The sequence below is a fragment of the Branchiostoma lanceolatum genome, chromosome 15 (assembly GCF_035083965.1).
Source record: "Branchiostoma lanceolatum isolate klBraLanc5 chromosome 15, klBraLanc5.hap2, whole genome shotgun sequence".
In the NCBI taxonomy this organism is placed as follows: Eukaryota; Metazoa; Chordata; class Leptocardii; order Amphioxiformes; family Branchiostomatidae; genus Branchiostoma; species Branchiostoma lanceolatum.
The window spans coordinates 13,082,019-13,109,946 of NC_089736.1; the positions used below are offsets into that span (position 1 = coordinate 13,082,019).

General features: G+C 39.3%; 1 protein-coding gene across 1 annotated transcript; it reads left to right on the forward strand.

The window, feature by feature from the left end:
• Nucleotides 1–609: 609 nt before the first annotated feature.
• LOC136420256 (cubilin-like) lies at nucleotides 610–26,157 on the forward strand. Its single transcript, XM_066407107.1, has 25 exons — nucleotides 610–718; nucleotides 1,742–1,985; nucleotides 2,141–2,253; nucleotides 2,641–2,881; nucleotides 3,040–3,152; nucleotides 4,801–5,035; nucleotides 5,230–5,351; nucleotides 6,250–6,444; nucleotides 7,199–7,436; nucleotides 8,704–8,816; nucleotides 10,545–10,779; nucleotides 11,086–11,207; nucleotides 11,537–11,771; nucleotides 11,966–12,087; nucleotides 12,420–12,654; nucleotides 12,853–12,974; nucleotides 15,835–16,015; nucleotides 17,160–17,266; nucleotides 18,049–18,274; nucleotides 20,026–20,141; nucleotides 21,809–22,043; nucleotides 22,285–22,319; nucleotides 24,100–24,334; nucleotides 24,489–24,601; nucleotides 25,919–26,157. The coding sequence occupies exons 1-25, from the start codon at nucleotides 610–612 to the stop codon at nucleotides 26,155–26,157; spliced, it is 4,281 nt and encodes a 1,426-aa protein (XP_066263204.1).
• Nucleotides 26,158–27,928: the final 1,771 nt, after the last annotated feature.

A 27,928-nucleotide genomic window follows, 5' to 3' on the forward strand; every position in this document is an offset into this window, starting at 1 on the left:
TGTGGTCTGTGTCCAGCCCGGCGTTTGGTATCACTCGTGCGTCACGGACTGTGGCTCGTCTGGATACTCTGGTGAGGATGAAGTCTATTTGAGACGAGACTGTCAAGTCGTTCCACCGGTACCAGGTCTGTGTGTGACTAGGTCGATGTTGGAAAAGAGTATTTGTGATGACCAGGTTGTGCTCTGCGCAGAGGCTCAATAGTTGATGCCCGTTGTAGTTGCATTCTGTGTTCTGGTCGCTGTGGGGGCCCAGGTGCATTTGCCATGGGTCTCTTCTTCTTCCGACTCTTCCGTTGAAGTCTCCCATCACCACTACTTCCTCCTTGTCAGGTACTTGGGAGAGGGAATCTGAGAGTTGCTCAAAGAACCTGTCCTTATCCTCCTCTGAGTAAGAGTCGTTACATGGTGCATAGACTTGGAAGTAGTTGGTGGTGCTGCCTTTCTCCCTGCTATGATACAAACAGAGTAAATTGTGAAAGCCAATCATTATATAACTTCCAGCTGTCGAATTCAAAGTTTGCAATTTTATGGGTATCGTTATGAGCCAAGGAAAATTATTGATAGCCTGACCTTCCTTTTCCTCCCATTGATACTTCATTCAGAGGTGGCATGTCAGCCGTATTTGTTCCTACTATCACCAGCACGTCTACCCAGATGTTCGTGAGGTTTACATCTGACGAAAGTGTCACGGCTCAAGGGTTCCAGTTCTCCTACATGGGTGAGGTGTTTGATTTCAGCGAGCATGTTTGCTTTGTTACCTGAAGAGGTTAATATATGCTTTACCTGTATTTTACCTCTGATCTGGTATCGCTGACCAAACGTCATCAAAATTTCAAAATTTTGTTACCTTCAATGCATACCAAGGGATTGGCATGTACTGTAAACCAAAGTGGTATGAAAATGTCTCAGCTCAGGGGTTCAATTTCACCTACAACGGTAATGCGTTTGAGAACAGCAAGCACGTTTTATTATGTTGCCTAAAGAGATAAATCTGTACTTTACCTTCAATTGGCATTGGATCTGGTATCATTTTTAAAAACGAAGTTACATTTAAAAAAATCAAAACATCTTGAAAGAATGCTTGTAAAAACTATCAAAGATACAGAAGACGTACTTAATAATTGACAAATGTAGAGATCATAGTTCATTAAAGACCGTTGATATCATTTATCATCTCCTCATATACCCTCGATACATAACTGATAAGAATATACTATAATACATTCCATAGTATTACTTTGGGGAATTTAATTCTTGCGGCATTTGGAAGATAAGAAATGTGGGACTGTATGAGATATAAATCATTAAAAGAAGGGCTTTATTTACATGATATATGAGCTAATGCAACTTAGGACTTTGATATCATACCATTTTTTTCTAGTTTTCCTAGTTTTTCTTGAATTGTGGGCAAATTTTCTCATTTCAAGAATTTCAATAATGAATATGAAAAAAAAATATTACAATTTTTCAATTCCCTTTCTTGAATAATCTTACTTTAAAGATTATGTCGTAAGAAGAAATTAGGTAATAAATCATTCTTAACTCGTGAACGAAATCTCTTAAACACGAAAATTTTATTAATTTTAACAAAAATTTTTCCTTGATAAGAAGGGAAATGAGATAGTAATAAATTTGATAGTGTAAGATGAGACTTTCATACCCTGAACAACTTGTTTTGTCTGGGTCTGTGTGTTCGCACGTGCAGCTCAAGATCTTTTTAATGTATTTATCTGAACTTTAGCAAAAACAGCAATCGCGATCAGCTCTGCTAGATGTGGAGGCTCCCTGACGGCTCCCCCTAAAGGTTATGTGAAATCACCGAACTACCCCATGGCCTACGGAAACAATGAGAATTGTGAGTGGACGATCACCGTGCCAGAAGGAAACACTGTTAGTCTCACGGTTGACCGCTTCAATGTCGAGGACGGTGCTGACTTTCTGAACATCTACGATGGTGACAGTGACAGTAGAATATTGTTGCGGAGGTAACTGTGACTGGATATTCAAGCAATTTTTTAGTAGTCTAGTAAAATTAGATCAGTCTAAATGACACAGAATTAGTCATTATACGACTTGCTTTTATTAGAATTCCAAGCATCGGTATTATCTGGGTAACATGGTGATTTATTTCTATCTCCAGCTATACAGGTGAAGAATCAGCCGACACCATCACCAGTATTTCAAACTATATGTATGTAAGGTTTATATCTGACGACGTTACAACGGGTCAGGGGTTCCTGTTCTCCTACACAGGTAAGGTACCTTGAATGCAGCGAGTATGTGTGCCTTGTTGCTAATGATTGGGTCATTGGAATGTATTTCATGGCATGGCTTCTCTTGTGCTGAAACGGCACAGAATATTAGACTAAATGGTTTAACAACGTACAACATTGCAGAATTGCTTGTAAAAGGTTCATATCGAAACGGAGACCCCAAACCCCACTCCACTTCAGGATAGATCTTGATAATATTTTGATACAAATCAAGTAGAACATTAACGAAATTTTAAGTTAGATCGTGGTAAACGTTTTTGATAGTGTAAGATTAGCATTTTATAATTTGAACAAGCTGTTTTCGTCTGGGTGTGTGAATTTGCACGTACAGCTCAAGATCGTTTTGATGCGTTTTTCTGAACTTTAGCAAACACAGCAACACCGATCAGTACTGCTAGATGTGGCGGATCCCTGACGGCTCCCCCTAAAGGTTATGTGACATCACCGAACTATCCAATGAACTACAGAGACAATGAGAGTTGTGAGTGGACAATCACCGTACCAGAAGGAAGCACCGTTCGTCTCACGTTTCACAACTTCCAACTCGAGAATGCCGACTCTTTGACCATCTACGACAAAGACGGTGACAGTGCTACGCAATTGCAAAGGTGATAGCCTAAACGACCATGTCATTTTCTGACGGATCAGAGCAGTTTGGACGATACAGAGAGTGGTAAATGATGTGAATTGAAGGTTTCAGAACTCTTTAATGCGTCAATATTTACTTATGATAAACACTGTCAAAAAGATGTATTTTCATCTCCAGCTATACAGGTGTGGAATCAGTCTACCCAATCACCAGTACATCTAACGAGATGATTGTAAGGTTTACATCTGGCCCATCTTACACGGCTAAGGGGTTCATATACTCCTACACTGGTAAGATTTTTGATGACAGAGATCATATTTGCTTTGCTATCTAGAAAGGTCAATATGTACTTTAACGGCATTTGTCCAAAGATCTGGTATTGTTTACGAAACGCCATTACAATTGCAATTCGAAAATAAAGCTACATGTTGAGGGTTGGACATGCGATGTGCAGCAAAGTGGTAAGAGTAAAAATTGTGCGATTTTTCATTTTAACCCTCAAACCACCGTATGGGGTCAAAACTGACCCCAGGCGTATATCAACAAGTGCCATTATGACATTTCGAGTCGAAAACAAAATTCCTTCTACGAGTTTGTTTGTATGTATGTCTTATAACTTCTCACAAGTTTTTACCGCGATTGGCTCATTGTTGATTAAGTTATCCTAGAAAGTTTACGCATGGTCCAGTGGGGTCAAAACTGACCCCAGCAAAATTGGCACTCATATTCCCTATTATTTGATACTTGTCATCTAGTAACATGTATGATAAGGGTTGTTATGATCATAGTTACAAAATATAATTTTGTAGAAACGTGAAAAAAACAATTTTTTTCAATGAACGTAAAGATTAATGACGTTGCGACGTATTATGACGTCATTTATGTGATTTTATTGACGAAAACCAACAAATTGGATATTTCCATATTATTCAAAGGTACACGATAAAACCTAAATATAAATTATGTATAATAAATCATAATATATCCAAATACGTTATTTGTAGATGGCAACAGGAAGGACGTCAAAATGACGTCATAAAAATTATATTCACATCAAGTTACACTAGCGAAGTCCGCCATCTTGGTTCCGCCATCTTGAATTATTTTCAATGCATTTTTTCATCATATAACCTAATAACACAATAAAAATGGACCAAAACGTTTTTATTAAGATTGTTTCTGTATGAATAAACATGGTAATGATGAAATTTTAGGTTGAAATAGCCGGTTATAGTTAATCTAATCATATCGTCCGCCATCCTAGATTTTGACCGATGACGTAATCAAATATGCATAAATTATGAGTATTAAATCATAAAAGTGATAGTGAATTACATTGGTAGGTATTGATGTTAGAAAATAAATGCAGTTTAAAACGACAGCCCTAGAATTACATTTTAAAATCCAAAATTAGCGACTTTTTCCAAATATGGCTCTAAGAAACCGGTTGCCATAGCAACATGAAAACACACGAAATTTTAGCAAAGGTGACCAAGTTTGGTTGTTCTAGCATAAGCCATTCAGATGCTATATGACATCAAGTGTTGGTGCAGGCCTCAAAAGAGCCCGCTTGTCTGAATAGCGTTAGTTGCAAAAGACGATGTTATCTATTTTTGCATACATTATGATAATGAGCAGAAATTATTCACACCTAATCACGTCAAACTGTCCCTTATAGATAACTTAAACTGTACATATATACAAACCATAAAAATAGTCACCAATGAAGTTATATTTGTAGAAAACATTGTGGAGTCAGTTTTGACCCCATACGGTAAGATTAGTCGTAAAAAAGCTACGGTGGTTTGAGGGTTAAAGTGTCTTATGGCAATCTGTTCCAAAAAGCTAAACTATACAGCAGACGTATACTTGGACAAAATCCAGATAACAGGCTACATTGAAGACCGTTGATGTCATTCATCACTCCTTCAAACACAGCAACACCGACCAATGGTACTGGATGTGGAGGTAACTTGACGGCTCCCCCTGAAGGCATTGTGACATCGCCGAACTATCCCAATGACTACGGCAACGAGGAGAATTGTGACTGGACCATCACCGTACCTGAAGGAAATATAGTTCGTCTGACATTTGACAGCTTCGTCACTGAGGTAGATTTTGACTTTCTGTTCGTCTACGATGGGGACAGCGACACCGCAGCTCCGTTACAACGGTAACAACTAGACCAGCTGAACAATTCCTTATAGAGTGAATCAGTTGTTATGATACAAACAGAGTAAATTGTGAAGGCGAATCATTATATGACTTCTAGCTGTCGACTTCAAAGCTTGCAATTTTATGGGTATCGATATGAGCCAAGAAAAAATATTGATAGTCTGACCTTCCATTTCTTCCCATTGATTCTAGATTGACAGGTGACATGTCAGACGTACATGTTCCTACTATCACCAGCACGTCTACCCAGATGTTCGTGAGGTTTACATCTGACGAAAGTGTCACGGCTCAAGGGTTCCAGTTCTCCTACATGGGTGAGGTGTTTGATTTCAGCGAGCATGTTTGCTTTGTTACCTGAAGAGGTTAATATATGCTTTACCTGTATTTTACCTCTGATCTGGTATCGTTGACCAAACGACATCAAAATTTCAAAATTTTGTTACCTTCAATACATACTAAGGGATTGGCATGTACTGTAAAACAAAGTGGTATGAATGAAACTCACATGACTTTTAATCACACTAAAACATCTTGTGGCAATCCTGTAAAACAATTAAAGATACAGAAGACGTAATGGGACAAATCAAGTTGCCAGGAGCAGATTCATGCGTGCCATGTCAAAATTTTAATCGGAAAATGTATTTCTTCCATGAGTTTGTCCATTTACAGAAAGTCATTACCATTGCTATCATAGCAACAAGTCATTGTTACGTAGACATGTAAGATACTGACTTTAAAAAAAGGTAGTATCTTAGTGTAGAATGGCGTTTTTACCCAGACTGCATCAATCATGATGATGAGCACAAATTCTAACCTCAGAATGTTCCTGATGGATGGATAAAACAGTAAATCAACAGCAGTCACTAAAAAGCCAAAAGAAAGCGACATTTGTGAAGAAGCTTAGCAATGGTACATGTCAAACTTGTCAAAATAGCTATAATATATTATCGAGAAAGCATATGCTTGCATTATATTTACTCGATATGATCACAAAAAGGTTCACCAGAAATTTCCATAAAATTGATCGTTCGGATGAGAGGATGAACGTTGATGTCATTTGTCATCTCCTCATACAAAGCACATGTAGAGGTCTCCCAAAGGATCCCCCTGTAAGATCAAACTTTGAACAACTTGTTTTCGTCTGGGTCTGTGCGTTCTCACGTACAGCGCAAAATCTCTCCGATGTATTTGTCTGAACTTTATAATACACAGAATCAGCCAGGTGTGGAGGATCCCTGACGGCTCCCCCGGAAGGTTATGTGACATCACCGAACTATCCAATGGACTACGGAAACAATGAGACTTGTGAGTGGACGATAACCGTACCAGAAGGATATACCGTTCGTCTCACGTTTCATAGCTTCCGACTCGAGAATGCTGACTCTTTGACCATCTACGACAAAGACGGTGACAGTGCTACACAATTTCAGAGGTGATGGCCTAAACGACTAAGAAATGTTTCGACAGATCAGAGCAGTTTTGATGATAGCGTTAGGGTTAGGGTTAATGAGTGGTTAATGATGTGAATTGATGGTTTCAGAATTTAATGCATCAATATTTTCTTGGTATTATAAACAGGTCCAAGAAAGATTCATTTTCGTCTTCAGCTTTACAGGTGAATCGCCAGTCTATGCGATTACCAGTGCATCTAACGAGATGCTTGTAAGGTTTACATCTGACCATTCTGGCACGGCTCAGGGGTTCAAATTCTCCTACACAGGTAAGATGTTTCATGACAGCGATCATCTTTGTTTTGTTATCTAAAGAGGTCAATATATACTTAACGGCATTTGTCGTTGGATCTGGTATCGTTTACCAAACGCCATTACAATTCGAAAATCAAGGTACATATGAGGGTCGTACATGCAATGTGAAGCAAAGCGGTCAGAGTAAAACTCACACGATATTTGTATATCAAAGCGTCTTATGGCAATCCTTTTAAAAACGATAAGATATATAGAAGACGTAAAGTTGGACAAAATCCAGATAACAGGCTATATTGACAACTTTGATGTCATTTATCATCTCATACACATCAACATATTGAGGTCTCCTGACGGATCTCCTGGTAAGATGAGACTTTTCCACTTTGAACAACTTGTTTTTGTGTCTGGGTCTGCATGTTCGCAAGACATTTTTGATGTATTTGTCTGAATTTTAGCATACACAGGACCACGGCCCAGTATATGTGGACGATCCCTGACGGCTCCCCCTAGAGGTTATGTGACATCGCCGAACTACCCAAATAAGTACGGAAACAATGAGAATTGTGGTTGGACGATCACCGTGCCAGAAGGAAGCACCGTTAGTCTCACGGTTGAAAGCCTCAACATCGAGAACTGTTGTGACTTTCTGGACATCTACGATGGTGACAGTAGCAGTAGAATATGGTTGCGGAGGTAACTGTGACTGGACATTCGAACAATTTTCTAGTAGATTAGATCAGTCTACATGATGAATAGTGATTCATTATGCCACTTGCTAGTATCAGATATCAAAGCTTCGATATTACCTGGGTAACATGACGATTTATTTTAATCTCTAGATATAGAGGTGAAGTGTCAACCGATTCCATCACCAGTATTTCAAACTATATGTTTGTAAGATTTACTTCTGACGGGAGTGTAACGGCTCAGGGGTTCCTGTTTTCCTACACAGGTAATATGTTTTGAATGCAGCCAATATGTTTGCTTTGTTGCAGATGGTTGGATCATTAGAATTCATTTGATGACATGGCTTCACTTGTACTGAAACGGCAAGAAATAATGGATTAAATGGTTTAACAACATACAGCATTGCATAATTGCTTGTAAAAAGTTCATATCGAAACGGAGACGCACAACATCACTCCTCTTCAGCATAGATTTTGACAATATTGTGATACAAATCAAGTGAAATATTAACGAAATTTTAATTAGATCATGGTAAACTGCATCATATAGGAGAGAATATCTAAGTACGACGTATAAATTTGTATTTCTACATTTATACAGAAGCGAGATGTTGGCTCTACTCATCTTGCCTAGCAAAACACTTTGGTCTGCTGTGTATTCAAGTCGTGTATTATCGTCTTTACTTCTATGTATATGTTTCTTATATGTTAATCATACCATAGACCACCTGTACCTAGCCCTTCGAGTCATAAATGTACAAAAAAGGTATTTCATTATTGCATATTGCATTTTATTATGTTTTGAAAAGCTTTTCTCTAATGTAACCAAAGGGTCCAAGGTGCATGAGAAATGATAAGTGTTACTCATTACCTTCTTGCACGTAGTAACACTGGCTTCTGGATGTGGAGGTACCCTGACAGCCCCCCCTGAAGGTATTGTGACATCACCGAACTATCCCGAAGACTATGGCACCAATGAGACTTGTGAGTGGATAGTCAAGGTACCAGAAGGAAATTCAATTCGTCTCACGTTTGGCAGCTTCAACCTCCAGGCGGGTTATGACTTTTTGACCATCTATAATGGAGGCACTGATGGTGCTAGACTATTACAGAGGTGATGACCTGAAAGACCAAACAATTTTTCTAAAGAGTAGGGCAGTATGAAAAAAGCAGAGAGTGATTAATGATGTTGATTGAAGACTTCAGAAGTATTATATTTTAAGATTTTCCGTAAAACGACAAATAGAGCCAGAAATTTTTCGTTTTATTTGCAGCTTAACAGGTGAAGTGTCAGTCGACCCCATCAACAGTACATCGAACCAGATGTTCCTGAGGTTTTCATCCGACGAAAGTGTCACGGCTCAGGGGTTCCAGTTCAACTACAGAGGTAAGACGTTTGATTACATCGTGCATCTTTGCTTTCTTGCGTAAAGACCCGTACTTTACCTTCAATAGGCCTTGGATCTGGAATCGTTGTCGAAACGATATTACAGTTCGGAAATCAAAACCATCTCGTAATAATCATTGTAAAAACGATCAAAGATACAGAAGACGTAGTTGGACAAACGCAGAGATCATAGTATATCTAAGACCATTGATAGCATTTATCCCCTCGTCATGTACCTGATAACTAAAGAATATTATATAATTCCGTAGTATTAGTTAGTGGGAATTTAATTCTTGCCTTATTTCGAAGACGAGAAAACGTCATTTACATGATTTACGATGGAATGCAACAGAAGACTTTGCCACCCTACCATTTTTTTCAAGTTTTCCTTGTTTTATGACTCTTTGACGATTTTTCATATTCTAAGGATGGCAAGAATGAATATGAAAAAAAAACTAAGATGAAATACTCACGACATAGAACACTTTCACGAGTGAATATAATATCTTAAAAGAAGATTTATACCATGAAGAATTTCTAGAAATTCAAGTCTAGATTTGTTCTTTTATTGTCTAGCAATAACATTTTTCTTGTCATAAGAAAATATTAGAATTTATCAATTCCCTTTATTGAGTACTCTATCTTCAAGAAAAATATTGCAAGGAAAAATTAAGTAAGAAATAAATTCTTAACTCGTGCACAAAATGTCATAAACCCCCAAAAAATACTTAATATTTGAAGAAAGTTTTTAGAGCATATGAGGAAAGTTTTTTTTAATTCTTTTTTTGATGGTGTGATATTAGAATTTCATACTTTGAACTCTTTGTCTAGGTCTGCGTGTTCCCACGTATAGCTCAATATCGTTTTATCTATTTGTCTAAATACACAGCAACACCGATCAGTAATGCTAGATGTGGAGGACTGCTGATGGCTCCCCCTAAAGGTTTTTCGATGTCACCGAACTATCCCAATTACTACGGCAACGATTTGAATTGTGAATGGACGATTACCGTGCCAGAAGGAAATACCGTTCGTCTCACGTTTCACAGCTTCCGACTCGAGAATGCCGACTCTTTGACCATCTACGACAAAGACGGTGACAGTGCTACACAACTGCAGAGGTGATGGCCTAGACGACCAAGTAATTTTATGACAGATCCGAACAGTTTTGACGATACAGAGGGTGGTTAATGATGTGAATTGACGGTTTCAGAATTAAATGCATCGATATTTTCTTGGTAATATAAACAGAACTAAGAAAGATTTATTTTCATCTCCAGCTTTACAGGTGAAGCGTCAGTCTACGCAATTACCAGCGTATCTAATGAGATGCTTTTAAGGTTTACATCTGGCCATTCTTACACGGCTCAGGGGTTCATATTCTCCTACACCGGTGAGATTTTTAATGACAGCGATCGTATTTTCTTTGTTATGTAAAGAGGTTAATATGTACTTTAACGGCATTTGTCGTTGGATCTGGTATCGTTGACCAAACTCCATCACAGTTCAAAAATCAAACAACCACCAATACATGTTGAGGGTTGGACATGCAATGTGCAGCAAGGTGGTAAGAGTGAAACTCGCGCGATTTTTTATATCAAAGCGTCTTATGGCAATCATTTTAAAAAAAAAACGCTAAAATATACAGCAGACGTATAGTTGGACAAAATCCAGATAACAGGCTACATTGAAGACCATTGATGGCATTTATTACTCCTTCAAACACAGCAACACCGACCAGTGGTACTGGATGTGGAGGTAACTTGACGGCTCCCCCTGTAGGCAATGTGACATCACCGAACTATCCCAATGACTACGGCAACGAGGAGAATTGTGACTGGACCATCACCGTACCTGAAGGAAATATAGTTCGTCTGACATTTGACAGCTTCGTCACTGAGGTAGATTTTGACTTTCTGTTCGTCTACGATGGGGACAGCGACACCGCAGCTCCGTTACAACGGTAACAACAGGATCAGCTGAACACTTCATTTATTTATTTATTTATTTATTGGTTCGGCATGTTGCCAGGGTTACCCAACTAGCCAGAGGCTATTACTAAGGGCGAACCCATGTGCGGCCGACTGTAGCTGAACAATTCCTAATAGAATGAATCAGTTGTTATGATACAAACAGAGTAAATTGTGAAAGCAAATCATTGTATAACTTCCAGCTGTCGAATTCAAAGTTTGCAATTTTCTGGGTATCATTATGAGGCTAAGAAGAATATTGAGATGTCTGACTTTCCTTTTCCTCCCATTGATTCTAGATTGACAGGCGGCATGTCAGCCGTACATGTTCCTCCTATCACCAGCACGTCTTCCCAGATGTTCGTGAGGTTTACATCTGACGAAAGTGTCACGGCTCAAGGGTTCCAGTTCTCCTACATAGGTGAGGTGTTTGATTTCAGCGAGCATGTTTGCTTTGTTATCTGAAGAGGTCAATATATCCTTTACCTGCATTTGACCTTTGATCTGGTTTCGTTGACCAAACGCCATTACAGTTCGAAAATCAGGCTACCACCAATACATGTTGAGGGTTGGACATGCAATGTGCAGCAAAGTCTTAAGAGTGAAACTCACACGATTTTTCATATCAAAGCGTCTTATAGCAACATTTCAAAAACGCTAAAATATACAACAGACGTATAGTTGGACAAAATCCAGATGACAGGCTACATTGAAGACTGTTGATATCATTCATTACTCCTTCAAACACAGCAATACCGACCAGTGCTACTGGATGTGGAGGTAACTTGATGGCTCCACCTGTAGGCATTGTGAAATCACCGAACTATCCCGATGACTACGACAACGAGGAGAATTGTGACTGGACCATCACCGTACCTGAAGGAAATATCGTTCGTCTGACATTTGACAGCTTCGTCACTGAGGCGGATTTTGACTTTCTTTTCGTCTATGATGGGGACAGCGACACCGCAGCTCTGTTACAACGGTAACAACTAGATCAGCTGAACAATTCCTTATAGAGTGAATCAGTTGTTATGATTCAAATAGAGTAAATTGTGAAGGCGAATCATTATATGACTTCTAGCTGTCGACTTCAAAGCTTGAAATTTTCTGGGTATCATTATGAGCCAAGGGAAAATATTGATAGTCTGACCTTCCTTTTCCTCCCATTGATTCTAGATTGACAGGTAACATGTCAGCCGTATATGTTCCTACTATCACCAGCACATCTACCCAGATGTTCGTGAGGCTTACATCTGACGAAAGTGTCACGGCTCAAGGGTTCCAGTTCTCCTACATAGGTGAGGTGTTTGATTTCAGCGAGCATGTTTGCTTTGTTACCTTAAGAGGTCAATACATCCTTTACCTGCATTTGACCTTTGAACTGGTTTCGTTGACCAATCGCCATTACAGTTCGAAAATCAAGCTGCCACCAAAACATGTTGAGGGTTGGACATTCAATGTGCAGCAAAGTGGTAAGAGTGAAACTCACACGATTTTTCATATAAAAGCGTCTTATGGCAATCATTTTTACAAAACGCTAAAATATACAGCAGACGTATAGTTGGACAAAATCCAGATAACAGGCTACATTGAAGACCGTTGATGGCATTCATCACTCCTTCAAACACAGCAACACCGACCAGTGGTACTGGATGTGGAGGTAACTTGACGGCTCCACCTGTAGGCATTGTGACATCACCGAACTATCCCAATGACTACGGCAACAAGGAGAATTGTAACTGGACGATCACCGTACCTGAAGGAAATATAGTTCGTCTGACATTTGACAGCTTCATCACTGAGAGAAATTATGACATTTTGTTCGCCTACGATGGGGACAGCGACAACGCAGCTCAATTACCACGGTAACAACAGGATCAGCTGAACAATTCCTAATATAATATATAGATTAATTGTTATGATTCAAATAGAGTAAATTGTGAAAGCACATCCTTATATATCTTTCAGCTGTAGAATCTAAAGCTTGCAATTTTCTGAGTGTCATTATGAACCAAGGAAAAATATTGGTAGTCTGAACTTCATTTTTCTGCCATTTACTCTAGATTGACAGGTGACATGTCAGCCGTATATGTTCCTACTATCATCAGCACATCTACCCAGATGTTCGTGAGGTTTACATCTGACAAAAGTGTCACGGCTCAAGGATTCCAGTTCTCCTACATAGGTGAGGTGTTTGATTTCAGCGAGCATGTTTGCTCTGTTATCTGAAGAGGTCAATATATGCTTTACCAGAATTTGACCTTTGATCTGGTTTCGTTGACAAAACGACATGAAAATTCAAAAATTGTGTTACCTTCAATAAATATTAAGGGTTTTGCATGCACTGTAAAACAGGTTAGGTCAGAATGAAACTCATATGACTTGTCATCACACTAAAATATGTTGTGGCAATCCTTGTAGAAATGACAAAAAGATACAAAAGACGTAGTTGGACAAATGCGCGCATATCTATCACATTTTCATCTGAAAACTATCCCTCTCTTGAGGTTGTTTGTCCAGTAACAGAAAGTCAACCATATCAGAATATTTCTGCTTGATTGATAAAACAATAAATCAACAGCAATCACTATAAAGCCAACAGAAAATGACCTTTGTAATGAAACCTAACAATGGTACATGTGTGTGTGTGTGTCTAGGTGGCAGACTGCGTCACATAATTTAATGAGACACCCTTTTCGCATATACTCTGAATTTCCGTATTCAAGAAAGTATTATTTTACAATCGATTCTATTGTTCTGTTAAAAAATGAGACGCAGAAAGTGTTGAAATAATGGGAGTGTCATTTTTTACAGCAAAATGTGGGTTCTCTTTTTTGCATATATTATGATAATAAGAATTAATTATTGTCAAAATACCTATAATGGATTATCAAAACAGTTTATGCTTGTATGTCACTCCTCTTCAGCATAGATTTGACAATATTTTGATACAAATCAAGATAAACGAAATTTTAAGTTAGATCGTGGTAAGCTGTTTCATCTGGAAAGAAACGTACTTTTTAATTGTAAGAAAATTTTTCATGCTTCGAACATCTAAAGGCGTCGAATAATTTGTATGTTTGAAGTTATTTTGTGATGTCTTGTAGAAGAAACATTATCTGTTGGCATATCTACACGGAAGCGAGAAGTGGGCTGTATACTTGGTTTGCTTAGTACAACACTTCTCTCTGCAATGTATTTAATTCTTGTGTTATCGTCTGTGGTTCTGGTATATGTATATATATATGTATATATATATATATATACTTACATGTGTTTCTTTGTCATATCTTAGTCATACATCAGACAATTTGTACTTAGCCCTTCGAGTCTAGTGATGAGTGTACAATACAAATTGTGTTATTTTATTATTTAATCTATGATATTTTGAACAGCTCTTCTATGATGTAACCCAAGGTTTCAAGGGACATAAAAATAACAAGTGTTACTCATTATTTTCTTACACTTACGTCTTAGCTACGCTGACTCCCATCGCTTTGTGTGGCAGTAACCTGATGGCTTTCCCAGGAGGTAATGTGACTATTGTAGTACGGTAGGATATATATATCATTTTGGAGACCAGGCAAAATTACTGGTCTCTATAGGTGCTACAAATAATGTTCAATTTGCTATTGAAATGCTATGCTATTTTCGATACACATACAGCTAATATGTTGAAAAGAAACTGTGATATAGCGAAACATACAACGTAATCTTATTACAGGCTGTACAAACGATCACAGAACAAGCAGAAAATGCGACCTAGCCAGAATAGCAAAAGAAAACTGCAGCAAGAAAACATACGACAGCATCTTCATAAAATATTTTCTTTGTTACATATATATATATATACATATATGTCTCTGTCTCTCTCTGTATGTATATATGGCCAAGGGGCATTTCACTATCAACGTGGATGGATACCCCGAAATACGGTTCGAACCAAAACGTAGTTTTCTCCAATTCATACGCTTTCCAGCCATGCTAGTATTTGATATCATTTCGAAGCACATTATGAGAAATGTGAACTCAATCCCAGCCCCTCTAAACACTTTCGTCACTTTTTTGTCGCGCACTACCCCGGTCTCGGAAGAACCGGGGTGTGCACCGTAAACAGTAGATCCTTAAGGGCCCCTCTCACTGAGATGCATCTAGTTGGCGACTTGATGCAAATGACAGTCACCAATAAGTTGCGCACAGTTGCTAAGCACTCACACTGACGCGCGACACCTTTGCAAATCGAGCCCTGCTTAACAGGGTATCGGAAACCGCAATGTAAAAAGACTAAAACGCATAAAAAGATAATCAGTGATTAAAGGATGTTCACTAATGATACATGGTGTTACATGATTAACATATTATGAGATCTAAGCATTATGAGATCTAAGCATAACATGAGACTACTTTTACAATGACAGAAATTACCAAAACGAACTGATACGAACAATATACCAGATGTCCCTTTATTATGTGTTTTGTATCATGTATGTGTAATGATATATGTTTATAGATTTATTAGAGCAACCAAACCTTGAAGCTGAGTTATTAATTTTTACAAAATAAATGACACCTTTTGGGCGACTGATGGGGACCTATTGGTAACTAATGGTTCTAAATAGAGTGACAATATTGGCAACTAGTGGAGGGGGGTGTGGGTGTAGAATGATCCCCCCGTCCAGGAAGTCTAAAAAAATCTCGGTCAATATAGGGTTAAGATGATCGCGTGTCCTGTCGGCACCACGGCAACGCACCTGCGCGAAAACAACGTAGTCAGACGTTAGTGGTGTTAACATGATATTATCTTGTCGGTGGTCTACTAAACAAATAACTAATGCCCATTTTGTACTGTTTTATAAAGCTTTCTTTCTCATTTGCATGGGGTTTGTGTGATCGATTGGTACATGTCGTATATTTTGTGACAGGAGATGTTGCTACGCAATATTATGGTTCATTTTCTTATCGGTCCTACAACCGGTCCACTATTTTTCCCGGGCCTTTTTTTTTCGGACCGGTCCACCCTTTAATACTGACGGCTCCTCCTGTAGTTAATGTGACATCACCCAACTATCCGGAGCACTACGACAATGATCAGACCTGTGAGTTGACGATCACCGTACCAGAAGGAAAGTACGTTCACCTAACGTTTAACAGCTTTAACCTCGAAGATGGTTATGACTTTATGAATATCTACGATGGAGGCAGTGACAGCGCGACACAATCGCACAGGTATGGCAATACAATTCTTAACCTCACGAATAAAGTAAAAAAAGTGGAATAAGCTTCCCTCACGGCAGCTTGCCCGATTTTGATTGGGGCTGAACAAAACAAAAAGGAAGACTAGACAAGAGAAACAACTAATTGACCTATTAATGGTAACATTTGAACGTTACCAAGACTCAGACCGAGGCAGGAACATAGGAAAATGTTGTGTCAATTCTTACGGAAGACCCTCAAATACCTTAGGCCTTGCTATATTGCATTATCGCATATGTTCACCTTTATTACGTTACACCAAAAGACATAATGCTTAGGACATATTGTAACTATTTAGAGCGTAGGCCTGAATAAAGTACAGCGTCTTTTCTGAAGATGTGCCATGAGAGTGTTCGGTTGACTTGAGGTCGTCCACTGCATTTATCTATTTAACATTTAGGTAAAAAAGATGTACTAGAGAAGAAAATCTTAACCATAAATCAATGACAACAAATTTTGAAGCCTGTCATGTACGTTTTTTATTATTTTAGTTGCTGCCTCCAATGCTATTTTGCAGAAAATAATATCTCATTCAACACCTAATAGAGGTATCAAATATGCAATTCGTATTTTATATAGACTATTAGTTTATAATGATTTTTTAGGGATCTGTTATCTTTATGTAAGAAATTATTTTTCCATTTTTGGCGACAGTTTAAATGCACCCTGCAACAAACCAGCGCCTACCACTAACCATTAACCATCTTTATATCATTTAATTCATTAACTTGTCATAAAACTGATATACTTTTTCATCAACGACTCATTCTGTCCCTTTAACTTGTTAAAAGAACTACACAAGTTAAAATAATACAAATAAGCTGAATTTGAAACCAACTTAATTCCATATCAAACTTCACAAAACTGAATAAAACTTCAAATAACACGTCACTTGAACATAAGTGAATACTATAGTGCCAAAATACATAGTTGCACACAGTCATAGTTTACCAGTGTAGCTACTCAGCGGCTTTGGTGCATGTACATCCATTCGGCAAACTATATTTCACCATTACAATGATGATGCGCAGAGAGTGATCCCTGATATTAATTGTTCAATACTTCCTTGGTAACATACACAGAACCAAGAACGATTTATCTATTTCATAAATTTCAGATTAACAGGTGAACTGTCAGTCTACTCCATCATCGGTACGTCTCACGAGATGTTCGTGAGGTTTACATCTGACGGGTGGGGAACGCGTCAGGGGTTCCAGTTCACAGGTAAGGTGTTTAATTACAGGGAGCAAGTTTGTTTTGTTGCTGATAATTAGAGTACATGTTATGAAATGGCTTCATTTGGGCTAGAAGTATACACACTAATGTATTTATGAATAAAGAGTGTTAAGTTAAAGTCACTCTATCAACCATGTTATTAATAAAAGTCTTCATAGTAGTAGTTAATAGATAAATTCCATATAGAAGCGGAAAGTCACCACCTGCAGCTTAGATGCTGTTTATATTGTGAGTCAGATCAAGTAAAAGATTAACAGCATTGGATCTAAGATTGTTGTAAGTTGTATCATTATTAGCAAGGAATACTTTAGCTGTATAGAAGATGCTCCATGCTTCGAATATCTAGATGCAAGGGATAGATTTGTACTTTCGATAGGCTCAGACAATATGGCGTCGCGTTTGTGAAATGATTAGGTATAATAATTTGACCGACAACCCAGGGATCCTTGAATTAAATCATGACATGCCCCGGTGACACTGTATCCTCGGAAAGGGCACTTAACCTAATTTCCTCACTTCATTCAGAAAGAAAATGAGTACCTAGCTTCGGCTAGAGACGTCTCTCTGATATGACGTTAAATGGAGGTCCCGTGTTTGAGGAGAGCCACACCTCGAGCACGTAAAAGAATCCACCAAACGTACCTAAAAGAGTAAGGCTTCTTCTCAGTGTGAGTGGATCAAATATAACTGTCTAGTTATATTTGATGAATATAACCTGAACTGTTTAGTTCAAAAATGATGTGGGTTCCTCTTTACTTTCTTATGGTTAGTGGCAGAGGCCTATTCTCCTAGATGTGGAGGTAACCTGGCGGTTCCCCCTGAAGGTACAGTGAGCTATCCTGGGCACTACAGCAGCTATGCTACCTGTGAGTGGACGATCACCGCACCAGACGGAAGTTACGTTCGTCTCACGTTTGCCAACTTCCACGTCAAGGACACTGATGATTCGCTGACCATCTACGATGGAAACAGTGGCAGAGCGACACAATTGAAGAGGTTTTTAATCCCACGACTATAGTCGTCCGACATTTATAAATTATAGTGGAATCAGCTTTCCGCACGGCTGCATGCCTCCCTGCTTGTCTTCGAATTGTCCAATCCTACCCCCGTACAGACCAGGTGATAGCGACCGCAACTAGACATTTACACAATAGTCACATGCTTCTTTGGAACCAGCTAGAAATTATTGCAAAAGTTGTCTTGTTTCAAAATGTCAGTGTGCGTGTGTGTGTGTGTGAGTGTGTGTGTGTGTGTGTTTGTGTGTGTGAGAGAGTGTGTGTGTGTGTGTGTGTGTGTGTGTGTGTGTGTGTGTGTTTGTGTTTCTGGATTTTTATCGTCTGCATAACTCAAGGTTGGACTTCTGGTTGGATTACAATGATATTTGGTATGTGGGTAGGTGTAGGGAAGACATTTAAGGTCAATGTCAATTTTGGGCTCCCTGGTATGTGACCTTAGAACTGCAGTAGAACTTCTTTTTATTTGTATATTTTGACCAGGACGTGCTATGGTCTATATTGTTTTGATGGCAGATAGATTGCAATGAAAGAAAGAAGTGGTGATGGTTTTGGCCTCCTACCATCTTGCTCTGGAACTGCCGGGGCGTTTTGTCAAAATCTTCCAAAAAGAATTACTGAAAAGGAACAACGAATTTCCATGATATTAAGTATGCAGGTAGCTTAGACAGAGATGTACATAATGAAGTGCAAATAGGGACTTCATCTGCACAACTATTGAAGAAAATCTACATTTGCAATGTTCTCTATCATAGGACACAAATACATGTACCGTATTTAGTTTATTGCAGGTGGAACATTAACAAAGACCTATTGTGCACATAAATTCCTAATGTGCATGATTAGTGCAAAACTGTCACAATTCTTCAAACTGGTAAAGGTTTATGCTTATTTGCTTATGTTTATCTATTTCACACTTAAAAGTTATAAATACATAACAGAGAAATACACATGAGAATATAACAGGTCAGTGCAAGGGAGGCCGAAAGCGATGTTCTTAATATGTAAAAGCCTCCCTTAATCAAATCATAACAACTCAAATAACTAAATCAAATCAGAGAAATAAGATTAGTGATACATAAATAAAGGAATGTACTGTGAATACAGTGAAATAAAGAAATCACAACTTGGTCGATCATACATCAGTTTTCATTAAATGTTTAGCTAAACGAGAAGTAGTAAGCAAATTAAAGAAAGGCAAATCGACTTAGGAAGATTCGCAACAGTATGACCTCTGTAAGTAACTTGAAGGTGTAAATGGCCCGGCATAGATTTTGCAAAAGTCATTTGCACAATTTTCATTGACATGTAATATACTTTTTCATCAACAACTCATTCTGTCCCTTTATTGTTAGAATAAGTACAGTCAAACTAAAGTTAGAATAACACACATTAAAGCTTACTTTAAAACACACAAGCTTTAATCAAACTTCACAAAACTTGTTAAAAGTTCAGATAACACTGCCCGTGAACTTAAACGAATACCATTGTGCCAATACGTCTTGTTGCACACAGCTATACTCTGCCAGTGCAGCTACCCAACACCCTTGGTGCACGGACACTTATTTGGCAAACTATATTTCGGCATTGCATTAATCAATAGTAGGGAGGCCAGCTTTCCCGTTTGTAGAGTAGCGCAGTTTGGATGATCCATAAAGTGACTCGTGATGTTTATGTTAAGATACTTTCTTGGCCGCATCAACAGAGCCCAGAACGATTTATCATGTTTTCCAGCTTAACAGGTGACATGTCAGTCTACCCCGTCACCAGTACATCTAACCAGATGTTCGTGAGGTTAAAAAAATCCAACTATACTGAGGATGATGACCGGCCGGAGTTCCAGTTCACAGGTAAGGTGTTTGATTACAGCGAGCTAGTTTCTCTGTTGCTGATGAGAAGATTGCATGTTTTGGCAAGGATTTTCTTGGACTGGAACTTTGCAAAATAATGGATTGACAACATGAAATATAGAGTGGCTGCAAATAAACATAGGGATAGTGGTCATACATTACATATAAAAGCGGAAAGTCATCACCTCAACCCTGCAGCATAGATTTTGCTAATATCGTTAAAGAAATCAAGTAACAGATGAACAAAATATTATATTCGATCATGAATAAATTGTATCATTGGGATTGAATTGTACCTTCTAACTGTATAAGTCGAAATGTTCAATGCTTCGAATGTATAAATGCAAGGAATACATTTGAACTTTTGATACGCTTATCTAAGCCTCAATACGTTGATGACGGTTAGCCATCCGGGTAATAAGATACGCCCAAAATGATTACTCAAGCAGCTAAATTTTCTTCTTTAGATAGACGCTTCAGACGACATCCACTGTCTTTTGTTAGTGAACAAATGCCGTGGTAGTTGGGGAGCAGTCAAATCAGTTTTTAGGCCACGCCTATCTTTCGCGCCAAACAAGTGTAGAACATGCCCAAACCATCTCCTAACCAGTAAATGACTACCTCCAGACTAAGCCAGGCGAATGCTTTTTAACCTACTCCCAACTATCCCGACCTCTAGCCGCAGGCTGCCGAATCTCTCCTGACTAATTCTCAACCGATTGCTAGCCCTCTCACGAATTGAAATGGGCACATTCAGCGACTTTCAAAAGAGGGGTTATTTTCGTTTTTAATAAAAATAATCAGTTCTGCTATGTTTTTAACATTACCGAGAGATCAAATTCGGGTCATGGTTAGCTTAATTTCGGCTTTTAGTGATCTTGTTTGTTTGCTGTTTGTAGTGTGAAGGTCGGGGGTGATTCGCCCACGTTCTGGTGGTAGTCAGTTTTGTTGGGTATGAGTTAGCAGAGATTTGTCTACGGCCTTGGGGTGAGTCATGGGTAGGTTGGAAACTAGTCGGGAGTAGATAAGCAGTGGTTCTTGCGTGGATAAAGTTATAATTTCACTGTTAACTTACTCCCGAATACCATCCAAACACTAGACGACAGCGCAGAACATCAGTCGAGCACAAGCCAACCCATTCCAGATTTAGACCTCACGCCCAAACCACAACCTACCTAGCTCCCGAATCACTCCTAACCATGGTCGGAGTAAAGGTCGGGAGGCCATTTTCGGCTATCTGTAACCTGGGCTTTATTCATCTATTGAACTATCCTAAATTGTCTTCTCCTCATTAACATATCAATTCAGAGTATTGGTGTAAAACCTGGTTATCAAGTTCTTTCCTTCAGTCACTGACGAAGCACAACGGATGCTGTTTGAAACGTCTGCCTGTTTCACGTTCATTTTTTATCCAGTTGCTTGAAAGACTTACCATTGTTGGTTTATATAAACAAACATTTGTGGCCACACATGTACACAAGCAAAGAAAAGAGGAGATGCTGACTCCACTCGGTTAGCTTTGCAAAATGCTTTTGTCTTCTATGTATGTATATTTTCGTGTGACTAGACTGGCATGTTTGTTACATCTATAGTTTAGTCACACAAAAGACCACCTGTACCTAACCTGTCGAGACATTAATTGTTACTCATTTATTTCTTACACGTAGTGACAGAGATCAGTGCTCTTGGATGTGGAGGTACACTGACGGCTCCCCCTAAAGGTAATGTGACGTCACCGAACTATCCCAATAACTACGGCAACGACCAGACTTGTGAGTGGACGATCGCCGTACCAGAAGGAACTTACATTCATCTGACGTTCAGCAGCTTCAACCTCGATGAGGGTAATGACTTTTTGACCATCTACAAAAGAGACGGCGACAGTGCTTCACTAGTGCAGAGGTAATGACCTAAAGGGGCCAATCAATTTTCTTGTATAAAGAGCAGACAAGTGGATAATTCAGAAATGTGATAAATGATGAAAATTGATTACTCCATGATTCAAAGCTTCAATATTTTCTAAGTAATATAAACAGAGCCAAGAAGAATTTGTTTTCATCTCCAGCTTATCAGGTGGAGCGCCAGTCTACCCAATCCTCTGTAAATCTAACGAGACATTTGTAAGATTTACATCTGACCATAGTGGCACGGCTCAGGGGTTCCTGTTCTCCTACACAGGTAATTTGTTTGATTACAGCGAGCATGTTTGCTTTCTTGCAGATAATTGGAGTGCATGTTGTGGCATGGTTTCTATTGGGCACCAATAGAAAGGCACAGACTATTGGATTACATTCGATTTACACCATACCTCCCAGAGTGTCTGTAAGACCCCCATTCCACTTGGACGGCGCTCTCACCGCGCTCTCACGGCGACCTAAAATGGTCCAGAGCGCCGTGAGAGTGACGAACTCCTGGAAAACGTGCTCAAGTGGAATCTCTACGGCGACCCATGCGCGCTCTCATCGCGACCAAAATGTCAAATGTCAGCAACTTTTTAAAGATTTCACAGATCACTCAACGAATTCCAGAGATAAAGAACGAATTTTTGTTACGTTTTGTGTGCTTTGTTGTCTTCTCAGTCATACCTTTACCTCTTGCATCATATTTGAATGATAAAATCAAGGGGAAAACAGTTTCAATTTTAGTCGTTGCACGGTCGCTCAGTGTGTGTCTTAAGTAACATATGTATGTTAAACTTGTTTTTTTCTGTGTTGTCTCTCATGTAAACTGTTTGCAATAAATATATTTTATCATTCTACGTTATAATAGAAACGTAAATCACAGAATTTTGAAACACATTTTGAAACACTGACAATAAAACTTGGAGGGAATTTAATTTGATTGGAAGCAAGTACTTGTACTTATCCGTCAATTTGCACTACCCACGAGCAAAACCATAATTTGACCACAAAATTCCCAGAAATTCAAGATACACCACTTCAAGAATTAGATTTGTTTGAACTACAGTTATGACCATTCAATCCTCATGCAGCGCTCGCTGCGATCCTTGAGCGCTCGCTGCGGCCCTTTGATCCCACCTTGGGCGCTCTCACGGCGCTCACCGCGCTCTAACGGCTCTCTCACGGCGCTCATCGCGCTCGCTCCGCGCTCTCTCGGCGCTCTCTCGGCGCTCGTTTTTTCATCGCCATCCTCGGCGCTCTCACGGCGAAGGTTTTGAGCATGTTCAAAACCATCGCCGAGGTGACGGCGCGCATGGCGCTCTCGCCGTGCTGTCGGCGCTCTCACGGCGATCTGGCCAAAATGAGGTCGCCGTGAGAGCGCGGTGAGAGCGCCGTCCAAGTGGAATGGGGGTATAACTAAACATAAGATATAATATAATATTCTTGACAAATTTCTCATCGAAGAGGAAAGGCACGACCCCACTCCTCAGCAGATTTACAATATTTTGATAAATCATATCAAGATTAATGAAATCCTATCTCAGATGGTAAACTGTATCATAGGAAAAGAATTTTGCCTTTAAACCTTTCCAAAAATGTTCCATGCTTCCAATATCTAACTGGATTTGTCCTTGTGATGGGCTAAGACAAATCTTGTATAAAAAAAAAAAAATATCATGTTGCCACTTCTACACCTGTACAAAGAACAGAGGGGAAGTTGACTCTATTAGGTTCATTTGGACGCAGCACTTTTGTCTATTCTGTATTTGACTCGTCTATTTTCCGCTCTACATTTCTGTATTTATCTACCTGTTAGCCATACATTAGACCACCTGTACATTACCATTCCAGTCATGAGTGTACAGTAAAGGCTTCATTTCATTAATCATTTTTTTATATAATACCATACTTATTAACTACTATTTTAGATCACATGTGCCTAGTCCTTTTATGCAGGAATAATAAAGGTTAGTTTTGCATGATTTCCTTAGCATTTTTCTAAGTACGACGAAAACTTCAAGGTCCATAACTATTGCTTATAACTCTCTTACACTTAGTTACGCTGACCAGAGCTCCTGGATGTGGAGGTCTCCTGACGGCTTCTCCTGGAGATACTGTGGCATCAACGAACTATCCTGGTCACTATGGCAACGATGAGACTTGTGAGTGGACGATCATCGTACCAAAAGGACGCTACGTTCACCTAACGTTCGGCAGCTTCAACCTCGAGGTCGGCTATGACTTTTTGACCATCCACGATGGACTCAGTGATGGATCTACACTATTGCAGAGGTAATGGCTGCAACGTCCAAACAGCACACTTGTAGAGTAGAGCAGTATGGTTGATGCAGAGGGAGATTATATGAATATAGATTCTTAATCAAAATCTTTTAATATTTTCTGCGTAACATAAACAGAAAAAAGAACGATTTATTTTGATCTCCAGATTAACAGGTGAAGAGTCAGTCGACCCCATCACAAGCTCATCTAACCTGATGTTCCTGAGGTTTGAATCTGATGAGAGTGAAACGCGTCAGGGGTTCCAGTTCACCTACACAGGTGAGGTGTTTGATTACAGCGAGCATGTTCGTTTTGTTACAGATGATTGGAATGCAGGCTATGGCGAAGCTTCTGTTTGGCTTAAACAGCTCAATTTGATAGAATGCATGAATGAACAACATATGGCATAGAGTGGCTATCACTTAACATTGGGATTGTTGTCACAAATTACGTCTCGATACAGGAAAGCACAACCAGATTCCTGTGTGGTATAGATATTGCCAGTATTGTAGACAAAATAAAGTAAAAAATTAACGAAATCTAATTTCAGATTCTAAACTGTGCTATCAGAAAAGAATACTTTTTACCTTTTCCAATATTTCATGCTTCGAATATCTAAATGCAACTGATAGATTTCTGTGCAGTATTCGCCTCCTGGCATACTACACAAGGTTTGTAAAGGAAAATTCAAGTTGCATATCCTGACAGATCCATTTGATCCACTCACACTGGGAAGAACCCTTACTGTTTTAGATCCGTGTGGTGGGATCTTTTACGTGCTCGAGGTGTGGATCTCCTCAAACATGGGGCCTCCATTCAAAATTATATCCGAGGGAGGTCCCTAGCCGAAGCTAGGTACACTTTCTTTCCTAAGTAAAGTGAGGAAATTCGTGTAAAAAGCCTTTTCCAAGAACACTACGTCAACGGGGCATGTCATGATGTGAACCCAGGACCTCTGAGTTTTTGTCAAATACCTTGCCATTTGCAAAGCGCGACGCCACTTTGTCTCTGCCAGTCCAAACAAATCTTGTATAAGAAACCTTCCTGTTTATGTTCCCACATCTACACAAGTACAAAGAAACGAGATGAAGTTGACTCCACTAGGTTAGCCTACCATTGCGCTTTTATCTTTTATGTATCTTTAACTCATGAATTGTCGTCTCTACTTTTATCGTATATGTTTGTTATATATTAATCATACGTTAGACCTCCTGTGCCTAGCCTTTCGAGGCATGAATGTGAAATAAAGGTATTTTGTTATTTCATTGTCTAATCCATGATGCTTTAAACAGATCCTTTCTAGAATAGCCAAAGTGGTCAAAGTACATCAAAAATGATAGGCGTCCCTCATTTCTTGCCTTACCTGCCTCAAAGTCATTCTACAGCAACAGCTTTTTTCCACGAACTGCAAAACTTTGAAATTCCCTCCCAGCCCACTGCTTTCCCCCCGAATTCAACCTACAAACCTTCAAAACAAACATACACCGTTGTCTTTCACCTATTCCACATTAGCTCTATTAGTTCAATGCTGAGAAGTGGCCTCTTACGGCCTTGCATTGACCGAGATCGTTAAAAAAATTACTTTCTTACATAAAGTGATAGCGACCAGTGCTCCTGGATGTGGAGGTAACTTGACGGTTCCCCCTGAGGGTACTGTGACATCACCGGGCTATCCCAGTAACTACGGCAACGATCAGGCTTGTGAGTGGACGATCACCGCACCAGAAGGAAGCAGAGTTCGTCTCACGTTTGCCAGCTTCCATCTCGATGACGATTATGACTTTTTAATCGTCAAGGATGGAGGCAGTGGCAGAGCGACACAATTGCAGAGGTAATGGCCTGATGACCATACCGTTTTTAATCCCGAGACTATGGTCGTCCGACAGTGATAGTGGAATCGGCTTTCCACACGGCTGCATGCCTACTTGCTTGTCTTCGAATTGTCTATTCCTACCCCCGTACAGACCAGGTGATAGCGACCGCAACTAGACACACATGCTTCTGTGGGCCCAGCTAGACAATATCGCTCTATTACAAATTAAAGCTGACTTCATAATACGCTTCATTCCATATCAAACCTTACAAAACGGATTAAAAGTTCAAATAACACTGCACTTCATCTTCACTGAATGCCATTGTGCCAATATGTCTAGTTACATAAAACTACACTCTGCCTGTGCATTCACTCAGCAAACTTGGTGCACGTACAATTATTTGGCAAACTATATTTCGGCATTACATCCCCACTATTATCCGATGGTCGCATGCCCTGCTTGAAAACAACAAACATTTCTTGTTTGTCGGCGCCGTCTGGATGATGCAGAGAGTGAATTAATAATGTTACATGTACCTGCTAACTTTAAATGTAGAGGCTTCAATATTTTTATGGTCACAGAAGCAGCAAGAAAGATTATTTATGATTTCCAGCTTAACAGGTGAGTTGTCAGTCTACCCAATCACCAGTACATCTAACGAGATGTCCTTGAGGTTTACATCTGACGGGAGTCAAACGCGTCAGGGGTTCCAGTTCACAGGTAAAGTGTTTGATTACAGGGAGATAGTTTGCTCTTTCGCCGATGATTAGAGTGCATGTTATGATATGAATTATCTTGGGCTGGAACGGTGATTAGCAGCATGAATAATAGTTTGTAATTCAACATAGGAGTAGCTGTCTTAAATCACATAATATCGAAGCGGAAAGGCACAACCTCCCTCCTCTGCAGCATAGATTTTGCCAATATTGTTATAAAGGTCAAGTAATAGATGAACGGAATTTTATCATGGTAATCTGTATCATTGGGAAAAATTGTACTTTTTAACTGTATGAAGGAAAATGTTCCATGATTAGAATATCTAGATACAAAGGATAAATTTTGAGTTTTGATGCGCTTAGCTTTTCGACAAACATTATATGATAAACATCTGGGGAGACATTTATACACGTATAACGGGACGAGAAAAGCTGACTCTACTCAGTAAGCTCAGAACAATCTTCTATGTATGTATGTTTATTGTCGTGTATTGTTGTCATACATGCCTGGACATATTTGTTACATGTATATGTTAGTCACACGATATACCACCTGTGCCTAGGCTGTTGAGGTATGAAGCGTTACTCATTTATTTCTTACACGTAGTGACAGAGATCAGTGCTCTTGGATGTGGAGGTACCCTGACTGCTCCCCCTGAAGGAACTGTAACATCACCGAACCATCCCGATAATTACGACAACGGCCAGACTTGTGAGTGGACGATCACCGTACCAGAAGGAAACTACGTTAATCTGACGTTTGGCAGCTTCAACCTCGAAGAGAGTTATGACTTTCTGACTATCTACAAAAGAGACGGCGAAACTGCTTCACTATGTCAGAGGTAATGATCTGAATGGCCCATCAATTTTCTTGTATATAGAGTAGAGCAGTAAAGATGATACAGAGGGTGACACTGATGTGAATCGATGGCTTCATGATTCTAGGTAGTATAAACAGATCCAAGAATGATTCATTTTTATCTCCAGCTTATCAGGTGGAGCGCCAGGCTACCCGATCATTTGCAAATCTAACGAGATATTTGCAAGGTTTACATCTGACCATAGTGGGACGGCTG